The sequence below is a fragment of the Stomoxys calcitrans genome, chromosome 1 (assembly GCF_963082655.1).
Source record: "Stomoxys calcitrans chromosome 1, idStoCalc2.1, whole genome shotgun sequence".
Lineage (NCBI taxonomy): Eukaryota > Metazoa > Arthropoda > Insecta > Diptera > Muscidae > Stomoxys > Stomoxys calcitrans.
The window spans coordinates 221,835,594-221,861,238 of record NC_081552.1 but is presented as its reverse complement, the minus strand read 5'-3'; the positions used below and the strand labels follow the sequence as shown (position 1 = coordinate 221,861,238).

General features: G+C 38.7%; 1 protein-coding gene across 1 annotated transcript; it reads left to right on the top strand.

Annotated features, from left to right (window-relative positions):
• The first annotated feature begins 17,762 nt into the window (after positions 1-17,762).
• On the top strand, positions 17,763-24,144 carry LOC106092971 (uncharacterized). The gene is made up of 2 exons (XM_059368510.1): positions 17,763-19,560; positions 24,080-24,144. Exons 1-2 carry the CDS (start codon positions 17,763-17,765, stop codon positions 24,142-24,144), a joined length of 1,863 nt encoding a protein of 620 aa, XP_059224493.1.
• Positions 24,145-25,645: the final 1,501 nt, after the last annotated feature.

Below are 25,645 nucleotides of genomic sequence, written 5' to 3'. Positions count from 1 at the left end.
CTTCTCGCTGTAATGTTTTAAAATGACTAACTAAACGTTGTTGCGCCTGTGAGCTTCTTTGCCAGATTCATTTAAATGTGATGCTAATGAATGCGGCAGCATTTCTTCTGGATCAAGATCTTCATATTCTGTGGTATTGTTTAAACACTCACTGTCATTCTTGAATAATTTTTATTGCAGTTTTGTTTTTGTTTTCACTTGTGTTGCAATTGAATTTTGATTTTAATGGCATTAACCTTCAAAAGTTATTAATACATTCATATAATCATATCTTTAAGAAAGGTGGGATGAATTTTTAATTTGTGTTTCTGAAACATCTGAAGTAGCTCAAATTATTCAAGAATTCTTAAAATTTGTCTTTGGATCTTTGTATTTTCATTATTCGCATACACTAACGCGCTAACATATGTAAAATTCAGTAATCTTTCGTGGTTATTAAGTGTAACATACCCAAGTGGCTGGCTGCTGATGATGGTGAATACCAAGTCATAGTTCTGTGTTGCTTTTACTTGGCAAAGTCCAGGCCAATATTGGTTCTTCCTTCATCTAGAACCTAGACACTGATACAATTCTTTGAAGAAACTGAGAAACTAAGACCAGTAAGGAAAGGCAAAAGTCGGACGGTGCCAACTATATAATGCCCTACACCACCTCGTGCATGTAGTAGAACTTATCTCGAAATCTAGTCAGACTTTAATTTGGATACCAATTGAAATAGCAATTTAGAACCTTGTAAGCTTTCCCTACCAAAGGACAAAAGATTTGGATTTCCACATCTTTAAAAGGCCATATCGAAACCTGTGCCAATTTTAATGACACATACTGGGACATGAAAAAGAACATTGCGCGCCCTGTATTGTAGAGAAGTGACCAACATTTTTGGATTTTACTGCCTTAAAAGTCCATATCGAATGAAATATACACATTGGAGCTATATTTAGATTAGGATTGATTTTAGTGAAATTTTGCGCACTTTTTGGAACGTTGGAGGCCACCGTAGCGCAGAGGTTTGCATGTCCGCCTATGATGTTGAACGCCTGGGTTCGAATCCTGGCGAGACCATCAGAAAACAATTTTCAGCGGTGGTTTTCCACTCCTAATGCTGGCAAAATTTGTGAGGTACTATGTCATGTAAAAGATATATGCGGGAGCTATATCTAAATCTGAACCGATTTTTATGAAATTTTGCAAATACATTGAGACTTGACAAAAACGACTCCACACTAAATTTGGTGAAGATCAGACCAAAATTGTTGCTTTTACAGCCTAATAGTTCAAATCGGATGAGAGATATATATGGGAGCTATATCTAAATCTTAACTGATTTTTATGAACACTTTCAGATATATTAAGTGCTGTAACAAAACAGTCCGTGCCAAATTTTGTGCAGATCGGTTGAAAATTGTAGCTACTACGGCCATTTAAGTGCAAATTGGCCGATACATATATATGGGAGCTATAACTAAATCTGGACCGATTTTTATGAAATTTTGCACACATATGGAGATGTCAAATAAAACACCCCATGCCAAATTTTGTAAAGATCGATAAAAAATTATGGCTTCTACAGCCCTAAACGGACATATCGGATGAAAGATATATATGGGAGCTATGTCTAAATCTGAACTGATTTTTATGAAATTTTGCACACATATGTAGATCTTAAATAAAATATCCAATGCCAAATTTTGTAAAGATAGAACCAAAATTGTGGCTTCTACAGCTTTAAAAAGCCATATCGGATGAAAGATATATATGGGAGCTATATCTAAATTTGAACCGATTTTTATGAAATTTTGCACATATATGTAGATATAAAATAAAATACCCAATGCCAAATTTTGTAAAGATCGGTTGAAAATTGTAGCTACTACGGCCATTTAAATGCAAATCGGCCGATACATGTATATGGGAGCTATATCTAAATCCGGACCGATTTTCATGAAATTTTCCACACATATTAGGACGTCAATTAAAACACCTCGAGCAAAATATTTTAAAGATCGAACCAAAATTGTGGCTTCTACAGCTTTAAAAAGCCATATCGGATGAAAGTTATATATGGGAGCTATATCTTAATCTAAACCGATTTTTATAAAATCTTGCACACATATGTAGATCTCAAATAAAATATCCAATGCCACATTTTGTAAATATCGGACGAAAATTGTGGCTTCTACAGCCTTAAAAATCATATCGGATGAAAGATATATATGGGAGCTATATCTAAATTTGAACTGATTTTTATGAAATTTTGCACATATATGTGATATAAAATAAAATACCCAATGCCAAATTTTGTAAAGATCGGTTGAAAATTGTAGCTACTACGGCCATTTAAATGCAAATCGGCCGATACATGTATATGGGAGCTATAACTAAATCTGGACCGATTTTTATGAAATTTTGCACACATATGGAGATGTCAAATAAAACACCCCATGCCAAATTTTGTAAAGATCGGTAAAAAATTATGGCTTCTACAGCCTTAAACGGCCATATCGGATGAAAGATATATATGGGGGCTATATCTAATTCTGAACCGATTTTTTTCAAAATCAATAGCATTTGTCCTTGGGTCAAAAAGTGACATGTGCAAAATTTCGTGACAATCGAACAACAAATACGACCTGCACTTTGATTAAAAGAATACATGGACTGACAGATGGACAGACGGACATGGCTAAATCGAATCAGAAAGTAATTCTAGTCGATCGGTATACTTATCAATGAATCAATGGGTCTCTTCTCCTTGTTAGCGTTGAAAACAAATGCACAAATCTATAATACCCTGTACCACAGTGATGGTGTAGGGTATAAAAAACGAATGGTTGACGCCCCACGCAAACGACTACACTCAAAAAATTTTAAACCTCAACACTAGTCAGGTTAAGTTGAAAAGAAGGTGCAGATATTAATCCGCCTCATGCCACTATGGATATCACCTAAGCCAGTAATCGGCTTGTTGTGCGCTCTAAAAACTATAAAGTAACCTTTAAAAAGAAAAAATTTAAGTTAGGCATTCCATTCTACTTATAAAGTCATAAATTTTTTTCAATACAACTTCCGTAAGTTGGTTCATGTTTGGTATTGTGTCCCCAACTAAGTGCCGGTATCTGTTAGACGCAAAAGCCGAGCAATGACAAAGGAAATGCTCCAATGTTTCATCAACTCAACCGCATGCACTAAACATGCTATCACTTGCCACACCGATTTTACATAAGTGAGCTCGTAGTCCTTTGGGTCCCATTATGATACCAATAGCTAAACTGACCTCCTTCTTACTTCTTTTCAGTAATAGCCTCGCCTTCTCACGATCTGAATCCCCCATAGGATTTTCGCCGTCCAACCGACCGTTTCGCTGTTCCACAAGTTTGTATGCGCATTCGTCGCCCACTCCCTTAACTCAGACTGCGTCGGCCCGAAAGGCTTCGGGTTAACCAAGTTTATTGACGACAGTCCTCTGGCCTTCACCACCAAATCGTCTGCCCATTCATTTCCCCTTACTCCGTTATGGTCCGGCACACAAACGATGCGGATTTCGCCATCCTCAGAGAAGGCGTTAATCTCCTTCTTATACTGCAAGACTGTTCGTGACCTTACCCTCTTGGTTGTTATTGCCCTTATGGCCTGTTTTCTGTTCATAAAGATGTTCACTCTCGACGTCCTCCCATTAGCACCACACCACTTCACGCATTCCGTGATCGCCCGGATCTCCGCCTGCAGGACCGTATTATGGTCTGGCAGTCTAAAACAGATCTCAGTCCCTGGGTTCTCAACGTAGACCCCCAGGTCCACTCTGTCCTCTAGCTTTGATCCATACGTGTAACATGATCTTCCAGTTGGCAATACTTACTTCACTTTACATTACTTTAATTGGCTATGACAGAACATTTATTCCACTAGCCGAACGTAGAATAGCGTTCCAAGCACCGCGATCTTCTGCGCACATTCTAAAATCTCTGAAATCAAGTTTTAAGGTGTCACCACTTAATATTTCCATCGGGCTTTTGTTCTTCCCGGTTTGCGTATACCACCGTGTTTGCCTTCAAAAAACTTCTTTGCTGGAGCTTCTTCATCCATTCTGACAACATGACCTAGCCAACGCAGCCGTTGTATTTGGATGCGTGTAACTATGCTATCGTCGTCAAACAGCTCGTGGTTCATGGCAATACTAGGGTCCCAATAATCCAAAACTGTGCCTCTGGCAGCAGTGCCTCGCACTCGATGTCAAGGTTCATCTCAGTTATGCGATCGGAAACCTCTTCCCTTCCTTCCAGATTTCCTATGGTCGCCTCGATTATTATATTATATACTAGCCGAACCGGGCCCGCTCCGCTGCGCCTTCTTTAACTCTCTAATATCTTTTTAAGGTGGGGTCTCTTCGTCCTGAATGCGGATATCGAATTCGTGGCATTGTAGTCTATGACGCTGAACGCGTTCGAATCCTGGCGAGAACATCGGACAAAGCGGTGTTTATCTCCTCTTGATGTTGGCAACATTTGCGAGGTACAATGTTTATCATTGATTTTAAACTTGAATCGGAAAGATTTCATTGATGTGTGAGAATTTGCCCCTTCTCGATTCCTGGTGGTAATATTCTTCCTTAGAGTAGTGTTCTCATTAGGGGAGGGATGGTACCTCAGACATTTCGACTCAAATATGGATATCAAATTCGTGCTGCACTTCCGAATCCCTTTAATTTGAGCCCCATATTGCCATGGCCGGTAAATATGAACCGTTTGGAGGGTGTTTTGGCGCTGGGGCGGCCACCGGCACTTTGCCCTGAAAATAGATATCAAATTCGTTCTTTATTCCCAACGGAAATGAAGTTCAGTTTAGGGGGTGGTTAAGGGCGTACCCCATAACAATTGGATATCAAATTCGTTTTCTACTCTCAAATACCTTTCATTTGAGTTCCATATTGTCATAATGGGTCAAATAACTCATTTGACGTATCTTTAGGAGGAAACGTGCCACCTAGACTTGAATGCAAATTTTAATGTCATATTCGTAATTTACTCCCTAATACCTTTCATTTGAGTCCCATATAGCCATGGTCGGCTTATATGCCCATTTGGGGGTGGGCGACCCCCCATTACATGGAATTAATGTTTTATGCCATATTCAAAATCTACTCCCGAATACCTTTCATTTGATACCCTTATTGTGCCCATCGGACCACATTTGGATATGGGTGGCGTTTTTGGGGAAAGGGGGAGAGTCCGCCTGCACTGAATATCTAAAAATTACAATCCCATGGCAGCCGGTTGTACGTACCGGATTGATCCGATGAAGTCCTTCATCGGCAAGGGCTGCCGCCTCAGTGTACAACACACTGCTACAACAACAACAACAACATCTAAAAATTATATAGCTTATGTTTCCTTGCAGACAAACATACACAATCTATGAAAATTTTAAGAAAATCGATTCAGCCAAGTATCGTATAGTCATAATGGGTCTAATGGCGTTTTGAGACATGGCGTGATCCCCTATACTTCGATCTGATTTTGTATGCCAGATTCGAAATCTACTCCCGAATACCTTTCATTTGAGCCCCATTTCGAAATTAACCTCCAATATGCCTGTTTGGGGAAGTTTTGGGGTTGGGGCGGCCCGATGGATACATAGACTCAAATTTTAGTACCATATTCGTATTCTACTCTCCCATACCTTTCATTTAATACCTATATTGTTCCGATCCGTTCACTTTTGATTTTGGGTTGCGCTTTTTGCATAAGGGGGAGGTCCCCCTTCCGATACCTAAAAATTATATAGCCTATGTTCCCTTCCAGACAAACATACATAATCTATGAAAATTTTAAGAAAAACTATTCAGCCAAGTATCATATAGTCATAATGGGTCTAATGGCGTTTTTGAGGGGTGGCGTTATCCCCTATACATCGATCTGATTTCGTATGGCAGATTCAAAATCTACTCCCGATTACCTTTCATTTGAGCCCCATATTGAAACGAACGTCCAATATGTCTGTTTGGGGGAGGCCCGATGGGCACTTAGACTCAAATTTTAATTTAATGTAGTCTACTCAAAATCAAAAGTGATTTTGGGTTGTGTTTTTGGTATAAGGGGTAGGGTACGTCCCCCGCCCGATATCGAAAAATTATGTAGCCTATGTTTCCTTCCAGACCACCCTACGCAATATGCGAAAATTTCGAGAAAATCGGTTCTGCCGTTTTGCAGTCTATACGGAACAAACGAACCTAGTCCCATATATCCATGATTGGCCAATGTGCCCATTTTGAGGGTTTTTGTGGAGGTGGGGTCGTTTCCTATACTTCGACATGAATTTGTATGCCAGATTCGTTACTTACTCCCGAATACTTTTAATTCGATACCCATATTGTCCTTATCGGTCCACTTTTGATTTTGGGTAGTGTTTTTGGGGTAAAGGGGAAGGGTCCGCCCCCTTCCGTTATCAATACATTATAAAACCTATTCCTACTTCCTGACCATATTCGTAATCTACTCCCGAATTCTTTCCATTTGAGTCCCATATTGTCATGATCGTCAAATAAACCTATTTTAAGGATTTTGGGGCTGGGGCGGCCCCCAGGTACTTGGACCCAATATTTATTATGAAATTCGTACTCTTCTCTTGAATACATTTTATTTGAATCCCATATTGTCCCGATCGGTCTACTATCATTTTTGAGTAGTACATTTTATATAGCCTATATGCTTCCATCCAGACCAACCTACACAATCTGTGAAAATTTCAAGGTAATCGGTTCAGCCGTTTTTGAGTCTATACGGAACAAACACTAATTGAATTTTATATATAAAAATCAATTTGTGTTTGTTTGTGTGTTCCTTATAGACTCAAAAACGGCTGAACCGATTTTCTGAAATTTTCACAGATGGTGCATAATGATTCCGTGGTGAAAATAGGGTACTACTTTTCTCTATATTTAAAGGGGGCGGACCCTCCCCCTTACCCTAATTTTCAAAAAACCCCAGATCTCGGAAATGGGTGATGCGATTTAAGCCAAATTTTGTGTGCTGTCTTATATTAACCTAAAACAATAATTTGGTATCCAAATTTCGGATGGGGTACCTAGGGGGCCGCCCCACCCCCAAAACTTACCAAATATGTATATAGACCAATCACGACAACATGGGACTCTAATGAAAGGTACTTAAGATTAGAAAACGTATCTGATATCCAATTGTCGGACCAAGTGCTTGGGTGACCACCCCAACCCCCAAAACACCCCTAAAACGGACATACTTACCCACCATGGCAATATGGGACTCAAATGAAAGGTATTTACGAGTAAAATACGTATCTGATATCAAAATTTGCGACCAAGTTTTGGGGGGCCGCCCCTCCCTAACAACACCCCAAAGACCGCTCAAAAAGAAAGCATTTTAGTGTAGAATACGAATATGATATCCAAATGTGGAACCAAATGTTTTCGGGGCCGTCCCTCCCCAAAAACACCCCCCCAAGAACACAAATTTACGAGCATTGCAATATGGGGCTCAAATGAAAGGTCTTTGGAAGTAACCCACGAATTTGATATCAATATGCGGGAAAAAGTTTCTATGGGCCCAACCCACCCCCTACCACATAACGCCACCCAAATAGGAAGCATGTGCTGACCATTGAAATATGGGGCTCCAATAAGAGGTACTTTAGAGTATAATACGAAGCTGATATATATTTTCAGGGAAAGTCACTGCAATGGTCGCCCCCAGAACACTCCCCAAACTGGACATGTTTGCCGACTATGCATATATGAAAGGTATTTTGAAGTAGACTGTCTAGGACGTCCCACCCCATCAACAATCCCCAAAATAAGACGTATTTGCTCACCATGTCAATTTGGGTCTTAAAGAGAGTGGAGCTCTCGACAAAGCGGACATATTTGCTGACTTCTGCAATAAGGGGTTTAAATGAAAGGTATTTGAGGTTAGAAAACCAATTTGATATCCAACTTTGAGTCCCTTAGCAATATGGGGTTCAAATAAATGATATTGAGAGTAAATCACAATGCTGTTTTACTTTCAAGGCTAAGTGTTTGGGGGACAACCCCACTCCCCAAAACACACCTAAATTGGACATATTTGCAGATCAATGTGGGGCTCCAATGAAAAGTATTGGGGAGTAGAGCACGAAATTGATACCTATTTTCGGGACAAATTTTCTGGGGATCTACCTCTTCCCACAAACAGTAATTATTTAATGACCACAGTAATATGGGGCTCAAGTAAAGGTATTTAGAAATAGAATACGAAACTGATATCCAAAGTTTATGGGATGAGGCGTACCCCAATTATTTGCCCCCAAAATTGGTTATCATATTTGTTTTCTAATCTCAAATACCTTTCATTTGGTGGGTAAATTTGTACTCTTGGGAAAGGGGCAATGTATTTGGGGCACCGCCACTTCCCCAAGAGTACAAATTTACCCACCAAATGAAAGGTATTTGAGATTAGAAAACAAATATGATAACTAATTTTGGGGGCAAGTAATTGGGGTACGCCTCATCCCATAAACTTCCCTCTAACCAATGGCAATATGGGGTAAAAATAAAAGTTATTTGAGAGAAGAGCACGATGTGGATATTTTTTTCAGGGCCCAGCGTCTGGGGACCAACTCACCCCGAAAACACCCACTAATCGAACATACATATTGGGTTGCCCAAAAAGTAATTGCGGATTTTTCATATAGTCGGCGTTGACAAATTTTTTCACAGCTTGTGACCCTGTAATTGCATTCTTTCTTCTGTCAGTTATCAGCTGTTACTTTTAGCTTGCTTTAGAAAAAAAGTGTAAAAAAAGTATATTTGATTAAAGTTCATTCTAAGTTTTATTAAAAATGCATTTACTTTCTTTTAAAAAATCCGCAATTACTTTTTGGGCAATCCAATATTTATAAGTGATTATTTTTGTTACTTTAGTAATCTTGGCAATATTTCATTATTTTTATTATGATATGAAACTCAGTTTTTGTAGAGAAATATATTTCATTAAAGCTGACAAAATCAGCGTAAATTAGTATCACCCCCACCTTTGGCGGACTAAGATAATAAAACAGATATTTCTTTATTTATTTGGTATGAAATTGAAACTTGATGCAAATAAATTCCTTATAAGCGCACATAGTAGTGGAAGCTAATCAAAATAACGTTCTTTTGTTAAGATTTTTTATTATATGGTGCTAACGAGGTATGCTTAGATCTATGAATGGGCGAGTTGATATTTTGGTCTATTCATCAGCATTTGGGTTTTTTACTTTTGTACGCAAATGATCACAGCTTGTGGTAGCATACAAAGTTATGTGAAATTGGAGTGAAGCAAATTCTTTCATAGTTTAGATTAGGGTGAAAGTAGGATGCGGATATTAAACTGCCCAACGCCATTATGGACATACACCCAAAATATATTCATATACAGGTAGTGGCAGTTGCCCAACAACAAAATATTGAGTACACTATCTGTCAAAATCAATTATTAGTGCACCTAATGCGGATATTAAACCGCCCAACGCCACTATGGACATACACCCAAGATATATTCATTTAAGGTAATGGCAGTTGCCCAACAACAAAATATTGAGTACACTATCTATCAAAATCAATGATTAGTGCACCTAATACGGATATTAAACCGCCCAACGCCACTATGGACATTAACCCAAGATATATTCATTTACAGGTAGTGGCAGTTGCCCAACATCAAAATATTGAGTACGCTATTTGTCAAAATCAATGATTAGTGCATCTAATGCGGATATTAAACCGCCCAACGCCACTATGGACATACACCCAAGATATATTCATTTGCAGGTAGTGGCAGTTGCCCAACAACAAAATATTGAGTACACTATCTGTCAAAATCAATGATTAGTGCACCTAATGCGGATATTAAACCGCCTAACGCCACTATGGACATACATCCAAGATATATTAATTTACAGGTAGTGGCAGTTGCCCAACAACAAAATATTGAGTACACTGTCTGTCAAAATCAATGATTAGTGCACCTAATGCTGATATTAAACCGCCCAACGCCACTATGGACATACACCCAAGATATATTCATATAGAGGTAGTGGCAGTTGCCCAACAACAAAATATTGAGTACGCTATCTATCAAAATCAATGATTAGTGCACCTAATGCGGATATTAAACCGCCTAACGCCACTATGGACATACATCCAAGATATATTCATTTACAGGTAGTGGCAGTTGCCCAACAACAAAATATTGAGTACACTATCTGTCAAAATCAATGATTAGTGCACCTAATACGGATATTTAACCGCCCAACGCCACTATGGACATTCACCCAAAATATATTCATTTACAGGTAGTAGCAGTTGCCCAACATCAAAATATTGAGTACGCTATTTGTCAAAATCAATGATTAGTGCACCTAATACGGATATTAAACCGCCCAACGCCACTATGGACATACACCCAAGATATATTCATTTACAGGTAGTGGTAGTTGCCCAACAACAAAATATTGAGTACACTATCTGTCAAAATCAATGATTAGTGCACCTAATGCGGATATTAAACGGCCCAACGCCACTATGGACATACAACCAAGATATTTTCATTTACAGGTAGTGGCAGTTGCCTAACAACAAAATATTGAGTACACTGTCTGTCAAAATCAATGATTAGTGCACCTAATGCTGATATTAAACCGCCCAACGCCACTATGGACATACACCCAAGATATATTCATTTACAGGTAGTGGCAGTTGCCCAACAACAAAATATTGAGTACACTATCTGTCCAAATCAATGATTAGTGCATCTAATGCGGATATTAAACCGCCCAACGCCACTATGGACATACACCCAAGATATACTCATTTGCAGGTAGTGGCAGTTGCCCAACAACAAAATATTGGGTACACTATCTGTCAAAATCAATGATTAGTGCACCTAATGCGGATATTAAACCGCCCAACGCCACTATGGACATACACCCAAGATATATTCATTTACAGGTAGTGGCAGTTGCCCAACAACAAAATATTGAGTACGCTATCTATCAAAATCAATGATTAGTGCACCTAATGCGGATATTAAACCGCCTAACGCCACTATGGACATACATCCAAGATATATTCATTTACAGGTAGTGGCAGTTGCCCAACAGCAAAATATTGAGTACACTATCTGTCAAAATCAATGATTAGTGCACCTAATACGGATATTTAACCGCCCAACGCCACTATGGACATTCACCCAAAATATATTCATTTACAGGTAGTAGCAGTTGCCCAACATCAAAATATTGAGTACGCTATTTGTCAAAATCAATGATTAGTGCAACTCTGAATTTGTGTATGTTACTAGTTTGCGCCATTTTTCGTTGTTCGTGTGGTACGGTTCTTAACTATAATACACACACACACATACCCAAAACTGGTTGATAGATAGTGCACTTCGCGAGAAAAAATTGTACTCAGCTGTTTACGGTACACTACCTGGTAATTATGTCATGCATACATCTAAGCCAGCAATCGTCTTGTTGTGCGCTCTAAATACTAAAAAGTAACCTCGACTAAAAATCTAATCTAAGTTAGAAAAAAGAGCTCCCCGCTTTCAAGTACTCTGGGAAAACCAAGCCAGCCATCCCGCAATGGAGACTCCAGACCGTGTCCTGCGGAGGTAGACAAAGTCGGAACAGGGACTAAGGAAACGCGCACGGCCCCTGAGTGTTCATGGAGGACTGTGACTTCCAAAAGAAGGCCACAGCCATCGCGAAAGGGGAAAATGGTCGCTGAGAAAGGCCCTCTTACGCCGGAGTGGCAAGGAAGCGCAACAGAGATAAGCTGACTTATGCAGTCATCAATATCGGCAGTGCATTCGGTGGGATTCCACCACATCATTGATGCCAAGTGGAGGATCTGATTAACGAGCGGATTTTCGAACATGTGTGGAACCTTGTAAAGGGTCCACCCTTACAAATGATGAGCTGCGAGTATAGAGGGGACATCTTTGCGCTGTGTTTTGCGTCGGCAGAATGTATAGATACCGTCAAACAGTTCGTAAGTAGTATCCAGGCTCCCTGGGAGGGCGCAAAGCTCGACCAGGTGAGAAAGATGGGCATCCCCCAGCTGACAAAGGCGACGGTCTTCATCAACACTTGTTGGGATTCTTCGGCAAGCAAAACCAAGGTTTGGTCGCAGAGAGGTGGGAGGTCTTCCACAGGAAAGAGAAGGAGGAAGGAACTCTCCTTGTGGTTGGCAGTGATCAAGTCTTCGTGACGAGTTTAGCATGGCGTACCACGGGATGCAAGTCTGTCTTTTTCAAGATTGAAAAGACTAGGATAGTCAGAAATACTCATATTGAGACATCTGGCCGTGCAGTGGCAGTTGACTTAATACCGCCCAACAAACAGGGGGCTGGGAAGGAGACAATCATCGCCTCTCTCAATATTGGAAAGACTAGGATAAGCAAGCAAACAGGGATCCGCCTAACAAACAGGGATCCGACAACGGACCCGTCACCGACTCCGACAAGATTCGAAACACTAGGATAGGTGAAGATCCTAATATTGAAACATTAGGAAGCGCAGCGACCGAAGTCACAATGCAGCCTAACGAACAGGATGCCGATGATGCTACCATCACTTACTACCAAGAAGCCCATTTACTTAAGATTTGGAAGACTAGGATAGGCAAAGATCCCAGCATTGAAACATCAGGCAGTACAGGGAATAAAATACAGTCTAATGAACAGGGACCCGACGATGGAACCACTATCGACTTTATAAAGAGTCGGAAGACTAGACTAGACAAAGAACCTAAAACGATGACATCAGGCAGTGCAGTGACAGAAAAGTCAATGCAGTCTAAAGAAAAGGGAGCAGACGATGAGATCATCACCTATCCCAAGATGTCCATTTACTGGAGGACCAATGATTGAGGTAATCCATATAAACCTCCAACAGAGTGAGACTGTTACACACGCTCTCATGGAGAAAATCAGCAAGGGCGATACTCAAGTCAGGAGCCATGAACTACCCGGAACAAAGTCTCTGGACTAAACCATAACAACTACCAATTATTCTGTACTAAGAAACGAAAGTTTATTGGGATGTGTATTACACCCGGCTCAAGGAATACAATAAGATTACCAGAGCGGCAAAACGTGCCTCCAGGAAGCTTTTCTGCGAACAGGTCGATAGCGCTAATGACGTCGCCAAGATAAAAAAGTTTCTCTCAAAAATCCAGGTCCAAACTGAAACTTTAGTAGACGACATGAGAGTGAGAGCGGAGACAACGGAGGACATGTTGAGGCTTTTGATTTCCCCATTTCCCACAGGATATGACGGGACTCACGTAGACACCGGAATCTTGGAATAATGATGTTGGACAAAGGCTTATAATTACGGAATTTGTGGTGAAGGAATCCTTGAGGAGCATCAAACCATTTAAGTCACCTGGACCTGATGGAATATCTCCGGCGTTACTACAGAAAGAGCCAGACTATCTAATGCCCCACCTGGTCAATATTTTCACAGCGTGCCTAGCTCTTGCATATATCCCAAAAGCCTGGCAGGAGGCAAGGGTGGTGTTTATACCCAAGCCCGGCAAGGCAAGTTATGCGACACCAAAGTCCTACAGACCCATAAGCCTTACCTCCTTTCTACTTAAAGCCATGGAACGTATTGTGGACTCCATGATAAAGAGTAGGACACACAGCAAACTGCTCAAATGCAAAAAGCATGCCTATGTCAAGGGAAGGTCGGTGGAAACTCCCCTGCACGAGGTTGTGCATAAAATAGAAGAATCCTTCGATGCCAAAACGTACACCCTGGCGGTATGCAATGACATCGAGGGAGCTTTTAACAATGTGCGGAACGACAAACTGATCCAATCGTTAGACCAGTACCGAGTGGACTGGATAACCCATATACTATGGAACAGGAGGATAAATTGTGTGTCCCATGACATAAATATAAGGGAGCAAGTGGCCCAGGACACGCCACAGGGGGCATTTTATCGCCACCATAACCACCATAAATGACCTATTACGGATGCTGACTGAGGAGGGATTTGAACCCGTCTGCTAAGCAGACGATGTTATAATACTTCTAAGGGGTAAGGGTTCAAACGAGCTATGCAGAATGGCCGAAAGGCTCTTGCAGATGGCATATGACTGGGCTAGGCCCAGAGGTCTCAATGTTAACCCAGAGAAGACTGAAATATGCCTATTCACGAGGAAGACGAAGGTGGGCCAATTAAACGCACCACGTTTCCTCAATAAGACGATTTCGATATCTTACAAGGTCCGATACTTAGATGTGATCTTGGACAGAAAACTGAACTGGAAATGTCACATTCAGGAGCCTACTGAGAAGGCTCACAGATGTTGGGCACTATTTAGACGGGCCGTTTGGCTCGTAATGGGGCCTGAATCCGAGGATAGTGCACTGGCTCTACAGGAACGTGATTAGACCAATACCTACTTACGCCTGAGTAGTTTGGTGGACTGCTATGAAGAAAAAGTGCAACATTAGGACCACACAACCGGTTCAGAGAACATGTTGTCTAGGCGTAGGTGGGGCGAAGAGGACCACGCCCACTGGGGCACTGGAGACTATTTTAGATATCCGATCCATTGACATACAGATTAAGTGTGAGGCAGCCACTGCGGCTATGAGACTTAGGGCGATGGGAGAATGGATTGAGGATGGGAGCAGCTCATACCATCGCGGTATAAACCTAGAAGGAAGGGAAGAGGTTTCCGATCGGATACCTGAGATGAACCTTGAAGTCGAGTGCGAAGCACTGCTGCCATCGGCACACTCTTAGATTGATGGAACTCTAGTATTGCCATCGGGAAGATCATATTACACGAATGAATCAAAGCTAGGGGACAGAGTGGGTCTAGGGGTTTACATTGAGAACCCAGGGACTGATAACTATTTTAGACTGCCTGACATTAATACGGTCCTGCAGGCGGAGATCCGGGCGTTCACGGAATGCGTGAAGTGGTGTGATGCTATCGCGAGGAAGTCAAGTGTGAACATCTTTACCGACAGTGAAATTGCCATTAGGGCAATAACAACTAGGACGGTAAGGTCACGAACAGTCTTGCAGTATAAGAAGGAGATTAACGTTTTCTCTGATTATGGCAAAATCCGCATCGTTTGGGTGCCGGGCCATAACGGAGTAAGGGGAAATGGAAGGGCAGACGTTTTGGCGGTGAAGGCCAGAGGACTGCCGTCAATAAACTTGGTTAACCCGAAGCCTTTCGGGTCGACGCAGTACGAGTTAAGGGGGTGGGCGACAAATGCGCATGCAACATTGTGGAACAGCGAAACGGTCGGTAGGACGGCGAAAATGGGGGGATCCAGATCGTGAGAAGGCGAGGCTATTACTGAAAGGAACCAAGAAGCAGGTTAGTATAGGTATTGGTATCATAACGAGATACATAGGACTACGAGCTCACTTATGAAAAATCGGTGCGTCATGTGATAGCATGTGTAGGGCATGCGAGGAAGACGATGAGACGTTGGAGCATTTTCTTTGTCATTGCCCGGCTTTCGCGTCTAACAGATACCGGCACTTAGGTGGAGACACAATACCAGACATGAACCAACTTAGGGGAGTGGTATTGAAAACAATTAAGGATTTTGTAAGTAGCACGGCATTCCTAACTTAAAATTTTCTTTTTCGGTAACTTTTTTATACCCTCCACCATAGGATGGGGGGGTATACTAATTTCGTCATTCTGTTTGTAACTACTCGCAATATTCGTGTAAGACCCCATATTCTCGATCGTCGCAACATTTTATGTCGATCTAGCCATGTCCGTACGTCCGTCCGTCCGTCCGTTTGTCTGTCGAAGGCACGCTAACTTTCGAAGGAGTATAGCTAGCCGCTTAAAAATTTTGCACAAATACTTCTGATTCGTGTAGGTCGGTTGCTATTGTAAATGGGCCATATCGGTCCATGTTGTGATATAGCTGCCATATAAACCGATCTTGGGTCTCGACTTCTTGAGCCTCTAGAGTGCGCAATTCTTATCCGATTGGAATGAAATTTTGCAAGACGTGTTTTGTTATGATGTCCAATAACTGTGCCCAGTATGTTTGAAATCGGTCCATAACCTGATATAGCTGTCATATAAACCGATCTTGGGTCTCGACTTCTTGAGCCTCTAGAGTGCGCAATTCTTATCCGATTGGAATGAAATTTTGCAAGACGTGTTTTGTTATGATGTCCAATAACTGTGCCCAGTATGGTTCAAATCGGTCCATAACCTGATATAGCTGTCATATAAACCGATCTTGGGTCTTGACTTCTTGAGCCTCTGGAGGGCGCAATTCCTATCCGATTTGGCTGAAAATTTGCAAGACGTATTTTATTCTTACTTTCAACAACTGTGTCAAATAAGGTTCAAATCGGTTCATAACCTGATATAGCTGCCATATAAACCGATCTGGGATCTTGACTTCTAGAGCCTCGATCTCTCTATTTTACTTCTTGAGACCCAAAGGGCGCAATTCTTATTCGAATTGGCTGACATTTTACACAGGTCTCCAACATATAATATAATTGTGGTCCAAACCGGACCATATCTTGATATCGCTCTAATAGCAGAGCAAATCTTTTCTTGTATCCTTTTTTGCCTTAGTAGAGATGCCGGGAAAAGAACTCGACAAATGCGATCCATGGTGGAGGGTATATAAGATTCGGCCCGGCTGAACTTAGCACGCTTTTACTTGTTAGTATTAAGAGCGCTCAACAAGCCAATTACTGGCTTAGGTGTATGTGCATAGTGGCATGGGGCGGATTAATACCTGCACGCTCTTTTCAAACTTACCTAACCTAACCTACGTCTAGATCTAAACCGATTTCCATGAAATTCGCAGTAATGTCGAGAGTCAAGAGAAATTCTTTATTGCTAAATTTCTAGAGAATCGGTTAATAAAAGGCAATTTTATTGCATTATTACTGCAAATCGGACGAACATATATATGGGAGCTATAACCAAATCTGAAGCGATTTTTTCCAATTTCAATAGGCTTCGTCTCTAGGCCGAAAAACATGCCTGTATTAAATTTTAAGACGATCGGATGACCTGTAGTTGGTACACAATTTAACATGGACAGACGGACAGACAGAGATACGGACCGACGGACATAGCTTACTGGAATCAGAAGGTGATTCTGAGTCGATCGGTATACTAATCAATGGGTCTATCTCTCTTTCTTCTGGGTGTAACAAGCAAATGCAAATATACAAATTTTGCCCATGAACATACCACTAAGGGCAGGTGCAAACTGCTCATATATCAATGAGTGTAGTCCGATTCAAGTTAAAAGCTCAATGATAAGGGACCTCCTTTTTATAGCCGAGTCCGAACGGCGTGCCGCAGTGCAACACCTCTTTGGAGAGAAGTTTTGCATCTGCAATGTTGCCAGCATTAGGAGGGGAAAACCACCGTTGAAAATTTTTGCTGATGGTCTCGCCAGGATTCGAGCCCAGGCGTTCAGCGTCATGGGCGGATATGCTAACCTCCAAACAAATGCACTAAGTTATAATACCCTGTGCCACAGTAGTTGTTGTAGGGTATAAAACTAAACTCCAACACGAGAACATCATGTCGGGTCATGAAAGCCACAGCTGTTACTAAACTACCATTTAATTGATGGTTTTATGAGATGTCAAACTCATGACAAATTGTTTATTAAAGATTGACACTCTTTTACTTCAGCACTTCAGCGTTCCATAAGTTTTAAAAACCAAAAATATGTTCATTAGTAGCGGCTCGAGAATGATAAGGAAAGTACGTTCCCTCAAATACCAACAACAGATGCTGGTTCTTGTTATTCTTATTCCAATGGTAATAAAATGTGAAGAAGTTAATGGAGATAAACTCAAGAGTCAATTGAAGGCAATCTTAGAGGATTATCATAAGGAATATGACATTCAATTAAAGTTGCTGGTAAACTTGAAGGCCAACTCAACACAGGATATGAAGCGATTTTTTGATGTAATACCCAACATTGATGTTCCAAAAATGCTGGTTACACAATTTGTTCCTCCAAAGGAGTTAAACCGCCTACACCTAACATTCAACATGAATTTGCTGACTATAGCAGAAGTGAATTCTCAGAATCTAAATCTGACATTGATGGTGCTCGAACAGCTGCTGTGGAAAAGGCATTACACAAAAATCATTTTGCTGTTTGCAGGTGAAAAATTTGAATTACCATTGCTATTTAAGGCGGCGTTGGAAAAAGGCTTTACATGGCTGTTGGTCTTATGGCAGAACCAGACTCTGACCTACAGCCCATTTAAGGCCAATGTAGTCATTCGTTTGGCTCATTATTCGCACTTCAGGCACATGGCTCTGCTGAATAATTTTCAACAAAAAGTTTTTCGTGTGGCCGATCAGGACTATGCACCCAGAGGCTTCAGCTATTACAATCTGCAGGGTAAACTCATCCGAAGTGGTTATTATTATAAACTTGTGGAAAATTTCTTGTTAACTCACAATGGTAGCATTGAGCACGATTTTCTGGATGTATGGAATGTCCCAAAACTAAATGATTTTCAAGGATTCGATTTTATACCAAATCAATTGGGGCCATTTGAGGACTTTTTGGAGAGTGATGCCTTCCTCTATACCAACTATTGGCTGATGGCTCCTACGTCCAAAGAAATAAAACAAAGTTTGTGGCTAACAGCACCTTTTAGTCCAGCCATATGGCTAGCCATCTTGATAACTCTCATCACGTTAGTAATGCTGCTGGGCATAATGCCAAGTGAATGTAAGGATCATCAGCTAAGGCAAAAAAGGGACTTTAGTGAGGCGTTGCTGCAGTCCTTGTGTGTTGTGCTCTACATTTCCCTGACTAGTGTGGGCGGTGCTCATCGCTATAAATCTCTGTTCCATTTTGCTATATGTCTTATCTTTTTGTACACTGGATTTTCCCTGACAAATCTCTACACCTGTTCCCTATCGAGCATTTATACCACCCGCCTATATGAACCAGAAATGCAAAGGATTCAAGATATAGCCCACACCAATTTACGAATACTGGTACACACTGGAGAAATGCCACGGTACATGGGAATTCAAAATTTACCCTCCATATTCCATGAAAGATTGACAGCTCGAGCCAATAACTCGGAATTGCAAACAGAACGCATACGCCTCAATATGAGCTTATTATACACCGGTCGTGGCGATTTAATCCAGTTGTTGTTCTTTCAACAGCTTTACATGAAAAGGCCACGCGCAACCATCATATCCGAGCCGATTGTTGGAAGCCACATGACCTTGACGTTATTGCCGCATTCCATTGTCATTGAACAATTAAATCGCTATCTTCACAATGTTCGCGATAGTGGTCTCCTGCAGAAATTCAAATGGGATAGTCAATGGGATGCCTTTATGAGTGGCAAAATTAAATTTTTCCATGATGATGCAATGAATCGATCGCTAACAGTGGCCTATTTCGAGTATGCTTTTATGATATGGTCCATGGGACTAATGGTGGCTTCAATTGCTTTTGTATGGGAACATGGGGTACACAGCCATTGTATTTGCTTTAAGTTTTTTGAACGAATTTGGTTATGGAAGTAATAATTGTGTAACTGCCAGTCTTACCAATTTTTTTATATGTAATGCTGCAGGAATTAACATAAAAAGTCAATTAAATTTTTTTTTTATTTGTTGTTTCTTCTGGAAAAATCAAGCTCGAGGGTCTTGCGAGGTTTCAGTAAGAAACAAGTAAAAGCGTGCTAAGTTCGGCCAGGCCGAATCTTATATACCCTCCAACATGCATCGCATTTCGGGCGATACATATATATGGGAGCTATATCTAAATCTGAACCGATTGTGATAACATTTTGCGGATATGTTAAGATCAGCAACAAAACAATCCGTGCGAAATTTTGTGCAGATCGGTTGAAAATTGTAGCTGCTTTGGCCATTTAAATGCAAATCGGGCGATACATATACATGGGAGTTATATCCAAATCCGGACCGATTTTGATGAAAGTTTGCAGATATAATAAAATAAGCAACAAAACAATCCGCGACAAATTTTGTGCAAATCGGTTGAAAATTGTAGTTACTATTGCCATTTAAGTGCAAATCGGGTGATATATACATATGGGAGCTATATCCAAATCTGAACCGATTTTGATGAAAGTTTGCAGATTGATAAAATCAGCAACAAAACACTCCCTGTCAAATTTTGTGCAGATCGATTGAAAATTGTAGCTGCTATGGCCATTTAAATGCAAATCGGGCGATACATATATATGGGAGCTATATTTAAATCTGAACCGATTTTGATGAAATTTAGCAGATAAGTTAAGATCAGCAACAAAACAATCCGTTCCAAATTTTTTGCAGATCGGTGGAAAATTTTAGCTGCTATGGCCATTTAAGTGCAAATCGGGCGATACATATATATAGGAGCTATATCTAAATCTGAAACAATTTTGATGAAGTTTCGCAGATATGCTAAGATCATCAACAAAACAATCCGTGCCAAATTTTGTGCAGATCGGTTGAAAATATTAGCTGCTATGGCCATTTAAGTGCAAATCGGGCGATACATATATATGGAAGCTATATCTAAATCTGAGCCGATTTTGATGAAATTTCGCAGATATGCTAAGATCAGCAACAAAACAATCCGTGCCACATTTTGTGCAGATCGGTTGAAAATTGTAGCTGCTATGGTCATTTAAATGCAAATAGGGCAATACATATATATGGGAGCTATATGTAAATCTGAGCTGATTTTGATGAAAGTTTGCAGATATAATAAAATCATCAACAAAACAATCCGTGCCAAATATTGTGCAGATCGGTGGAAAATTGTAGCTGCTATGGCCATTTATGCGCAAATCGGGTGATATATACATATGGGACCTATGTATAAATATGAACCGATTTTGATAAAATTTTGCAGACATGTTAGGATCAGCAACAAAACACTCCCTGTCAAATTTTGTGCAGATCGGTTGAAAATTATAGCTGCTATGGCCATTTAAGTGCAAATCGGGCGAGACATATACATGGGAGCTATATCTAAATCTGAACCGATTTAGATGAAATCTTGCAAGTATGTTAAAATTAGTAACAAAACAATCCGTGCCAAATTTTGTGCAGATCGGTTGAAAATTATAGCTGCTATGGCCATTTAAGTGCAAATCGGGCGATACATATATATGGGAGCTATATCTAAATCTAAACCGATTTTTACCAAAATCAATAATGTTCACCCTTGGGCAAAAAAAAGTGATATCTGCAAAATTTCGTGTTGATTGGACGACAAATACGACCTGCACTTTGATTACAAGAATACATGGACTCACAGACGGACAGACAGACAAACATGGCTAAATCGAATCAGAAAGAATCACTTTCTGAGTCGATCAATGAATCAATGGATCAATGGGTCTCTTCTCCTTCTTAGCGTTGCATACAAATGCACAAACTTATAATACCCTGTACCACAGTGGTGGTGTAGGGTATAAAAACAGCAGTCATAGAAAAACACCACTTCCAAAATTTCAGGTAAATCGAAAAAGTCAAACTGGGAGATCGGTTTATGTGGAAGCTATATCAGGTTATCTACCGATTTAGACCATACTTGGAACAGTTGTTGGAAGTCATACCAAAACGACATATGCAAAATTTCAACCATATTGGATACAAATTGCGACCTCCTGAACCCCAAAAAGTCTAATCGGGAGATCGTTTATATGGCGGCTATATCAGGATATGGACTGATTTAGACCATACTTGACTATCAGGATATGGAATGATTTAGACCATACCTGACATAGTTGTTGAAAGTCTAAACAAAACACTTGCAAAATTTCGGCCAAATCGGATGAGAATTGCGCCCTCCAAAAGCTCAAGAAGTCAAGACCCAAAATCGGTTTATATGGCAGCTATATCAGGTTATGGACCAATTTAAACCATACTTAGTGCGGTTGTTGGAAGTCATACCAGAACACTTCTTGCTAAATTTCAGCCTACCGATCAACCGATTTAGACCAGATTTTCAACCAATTAGCACAGTTGTTAGAAGTGATACCAAAACACCATGTGCAAAATTTCAGCCAAATTGGATAAGAATTGCGCCCCTTCAAAAGCTTAAGATGTCAAGACCCAAGATCGGTTTATATGGCAGCTATATCAGGTTATGGACCGATTTCAACCATACATGACCATACACGTCATGCAAAATTTCAGTCAAATCGGATAGAAATTGCGGCCTCTGGAGGCTCAAGAATTCTAGTCGGGATATCGGTTTATATGGCGGCTAATCATAGAGTCATACCAGAACACTTTTTGCAAAATTTCAGCCAAATAGGATAATAATTGAGCCCTCTAGAAGCTGAAGAAGTCAAGAATCAAGATCGGTTTATATGGCAGCTATATAAGGTTATGAAGCGATTGGAACCATACTTAGCACAGTTGTTGAAAGTGATACCAAAACACCAACAACCAAAAAGGACGAGAATTGCGCCCTCTAGAGGCTCAAGAAGTCAAGACCTAAGATCGGTTTATATGGCAGCCATATCAAAACATGGACCGATATGTCCCATTTACAATCACAACCGACCTACACTAATGAGAAGTATTTGTGCAAAATTTCAAGCGGCTAGCTTTACTCCTTCGAAAGTTAGCGTGCTTTCGACAAACGGACACATGGACAGACAGACAGACGGACGGACGGACATGGCTAGATCGACTTAAAATGTCATGACGATCAAGAGGTGTTACAAACGGAATGACGAAATTAGTATACCCCTCATCCCATGGTGGAGGGTATAACAACAAATTTAAGAAAATATGTCGAATCATTAAATAAAAACAATTTAACAATTTTTTTTAAATATTTATTTTGTTTTTGTTTATTATTCTCATCATTTCATGTTACTTATTTGCATTGTTCTCTATTGTTTAAAACTATTATTAAATAAACAATTAATCAGGAGGATTTGGAATCTAAAGGTTTTTTAACTTGGTTTACTAAATGTAATCGGCTTAAATTATATTGAAAACAAATCATTTAATTTTTTTTTTTTTTTTTGTATTGAGTCTTTTTGAAGTTTTTTTGAAAAATCATTTGCTGGATGGGAAGGCTTTAAGCTATGGATTTGTATTATATTTTTTATATTGGCTAAATATCTAGTATATGGATAAAAGTATTGTTTTTCTTTGTCAATTAATTATAATAGAAAACTTTATACTCTATGCAATAAAATACTTTTTTTATTCTGTGTTAGGTCCTTCTTCGTTTCTGTTTCTAGTTTTCCTTTTAAGATGTTGTTCAGAGCTTAGCTTGAGGCAGACAATTTAAATGTCCAATTAAAATGTCAATCAACTATACAAATTTCATCAAGTGTCATGTTCCAAAGAGAAACTATTTACCAAAATTTAAACTTGGTATAAAAATTCAAATGGGGTACCCCCTCATCAAAATTTTGAAATCGAAATTTTTTCTCGAATTTCAAACTGAAATTGATTTTTATGCATTCGTTATGAGTTCTTTATGTAAAATAATTTGGTATGCCCAGTTAAAAATCGAAAATCGAGCAAACTCTTACAAATCATTAAAATGCTATTAAAATATCAAAATGTTTCCTTCCTAGCCCAAATGAACTTCAAGTTGCTATAACTTCTTTAATTTTTTGAATTTCTAAAATAAGATTATATCAATGGATCCATGAATGAAGACGCTTTTCACATTGGTATCACTCATTTTGATACTCAAAGATATTGTGGACTTTTTTTCTAATAATTAGCAAGCTGATAATTTTTAACTCCTTTCATAGGGTACCCCCTTATTAAATTTTCAAAGATTTTAAATCGAGATTTTTTATCGAATTTCAACCTGAAATTGATTTTTATGCATTCGTTATGCGTTCTTTATCCAAAATAATTTGGTCTCCCCAGTCAAAAATCGAAAATCGAGTAAATCTTTACAAATTACTAAAAATGTTCAAAATTTAAAAATTCTCCCTTTCTAGCCCAAGTGAACTTCAAGTTGCTATAACTTCTTCATTTTTTTGAATTTTTCGAATTAGATTACATCAATGGATTTGTGAAGGAAATCATTTTTCACATTCGTATCACTCGTTTTGATATTTAAACATATTGCAGCCTTTTTTTAATAATTGGCAAGCCAATGATTTTCAACTTTTTTCATAGGGTACCAAATTTTCAAAATTTTAATATCGAGATTTTTTGTCGAACTTCAACCTGAAATGGATTTTTGTGCATTCACTATGCGTTCTTAGTACAAAATAAGTTGGTCTCCCCATTAAAAAACCCGAAAATCGAGTAAATCTTTACAAATTACTAAAAATGTTCAAAATTTAAAAATTCTCCCTTCCTAGCCCAAATGAACAACAAGTTGCTGTAACTTCTTCAATTTTTTGAATTTCTCAAATAAGATTACATCTACGGATTGGTGAAGGATATCGCTTTTCACATTGGTATCACTCGCTTTGATTTTCTTTAAAAATCAGCAAGCAAAATTAGCAAAGTCTAAAGTCATATTTTTTCAATTTTTGAGAAAAAAGAAAATTCAATTTTCTTTTTTGCCTTAAGCATTTCTCAACAAATTCTAACAACTTCTTAAAGCAATATAACAAATATGGGTTTGATACTAAAAAGCAAACTAGGTTTCATTCATTTGTTTTAATCAATTAGTGTTGTTGTTGTTATTATTTATTAATATTATTATTATTATGTATCTAAAAGTGCCTTTTGATTTGTTCTCATGTCATATAAAAAATAGCATTAGTTTTATTTTTTGTATGTGTTATTTATACTTGTATGCCAAGTTCATTATTATTTCTCTAGAGAAGAAGGAATTGCTTATTGATTTCTTTTTTTTTTTTTCTAAATATACTTTTACAGCTGTATTTTTTCCTTTAGTTTAATATTGGTTTTGCATTATTTTTCATAATATATTGGCACATTATATAGTGTTATGTTTTAGCTTTATATATGTTATTATTAATGTAGCTTAGTGTAAATTTGTTAGTCATTATTACCCTATTATGATGATTGGATAACAAAAATTGACTTTTTATGTAAATGTTTTTATTTGAAGTCAATATTTTAATGTATTCTTTTTGTAATTATTTTCGTTACTTCCTTTTTAGTTTTTTTTTTTTTAATTGTGACAAAAGTTTTTACATAACTTTATTTATTTTTACCTAATGTACATAAATTTTATGATTTTCTTTAATTTTCTTTTGTGTGGGTTTTTTAATAATTAGTTTTTTTTTTGTATATTTTTATTTTGCTATATTCTTATAACAATCTTCTTAAATCTATACATGTTTTGTTTTTTAAAAATATAATCTATACGTGTTTTTTTTATATTATATTTTTTATGGTCTATATAATATATATAATAATAATGTATTTATTTGTTTACTTAATGTTATTTAAAAAAAATAACAATATAATTTGGCATTAACAAATAATTTTCCTCACACAAATATTTGCACATAAATTTTTTGGAAAAAAAATACAAAAATTGTTAAAAAAATAACATACGCACTGAAGTGAATAGAAGAAGCTAATTGATAGAAAATTGTTTTTTTTTTTTAATTTTTTTTACTTCACAGAAAAAAAAA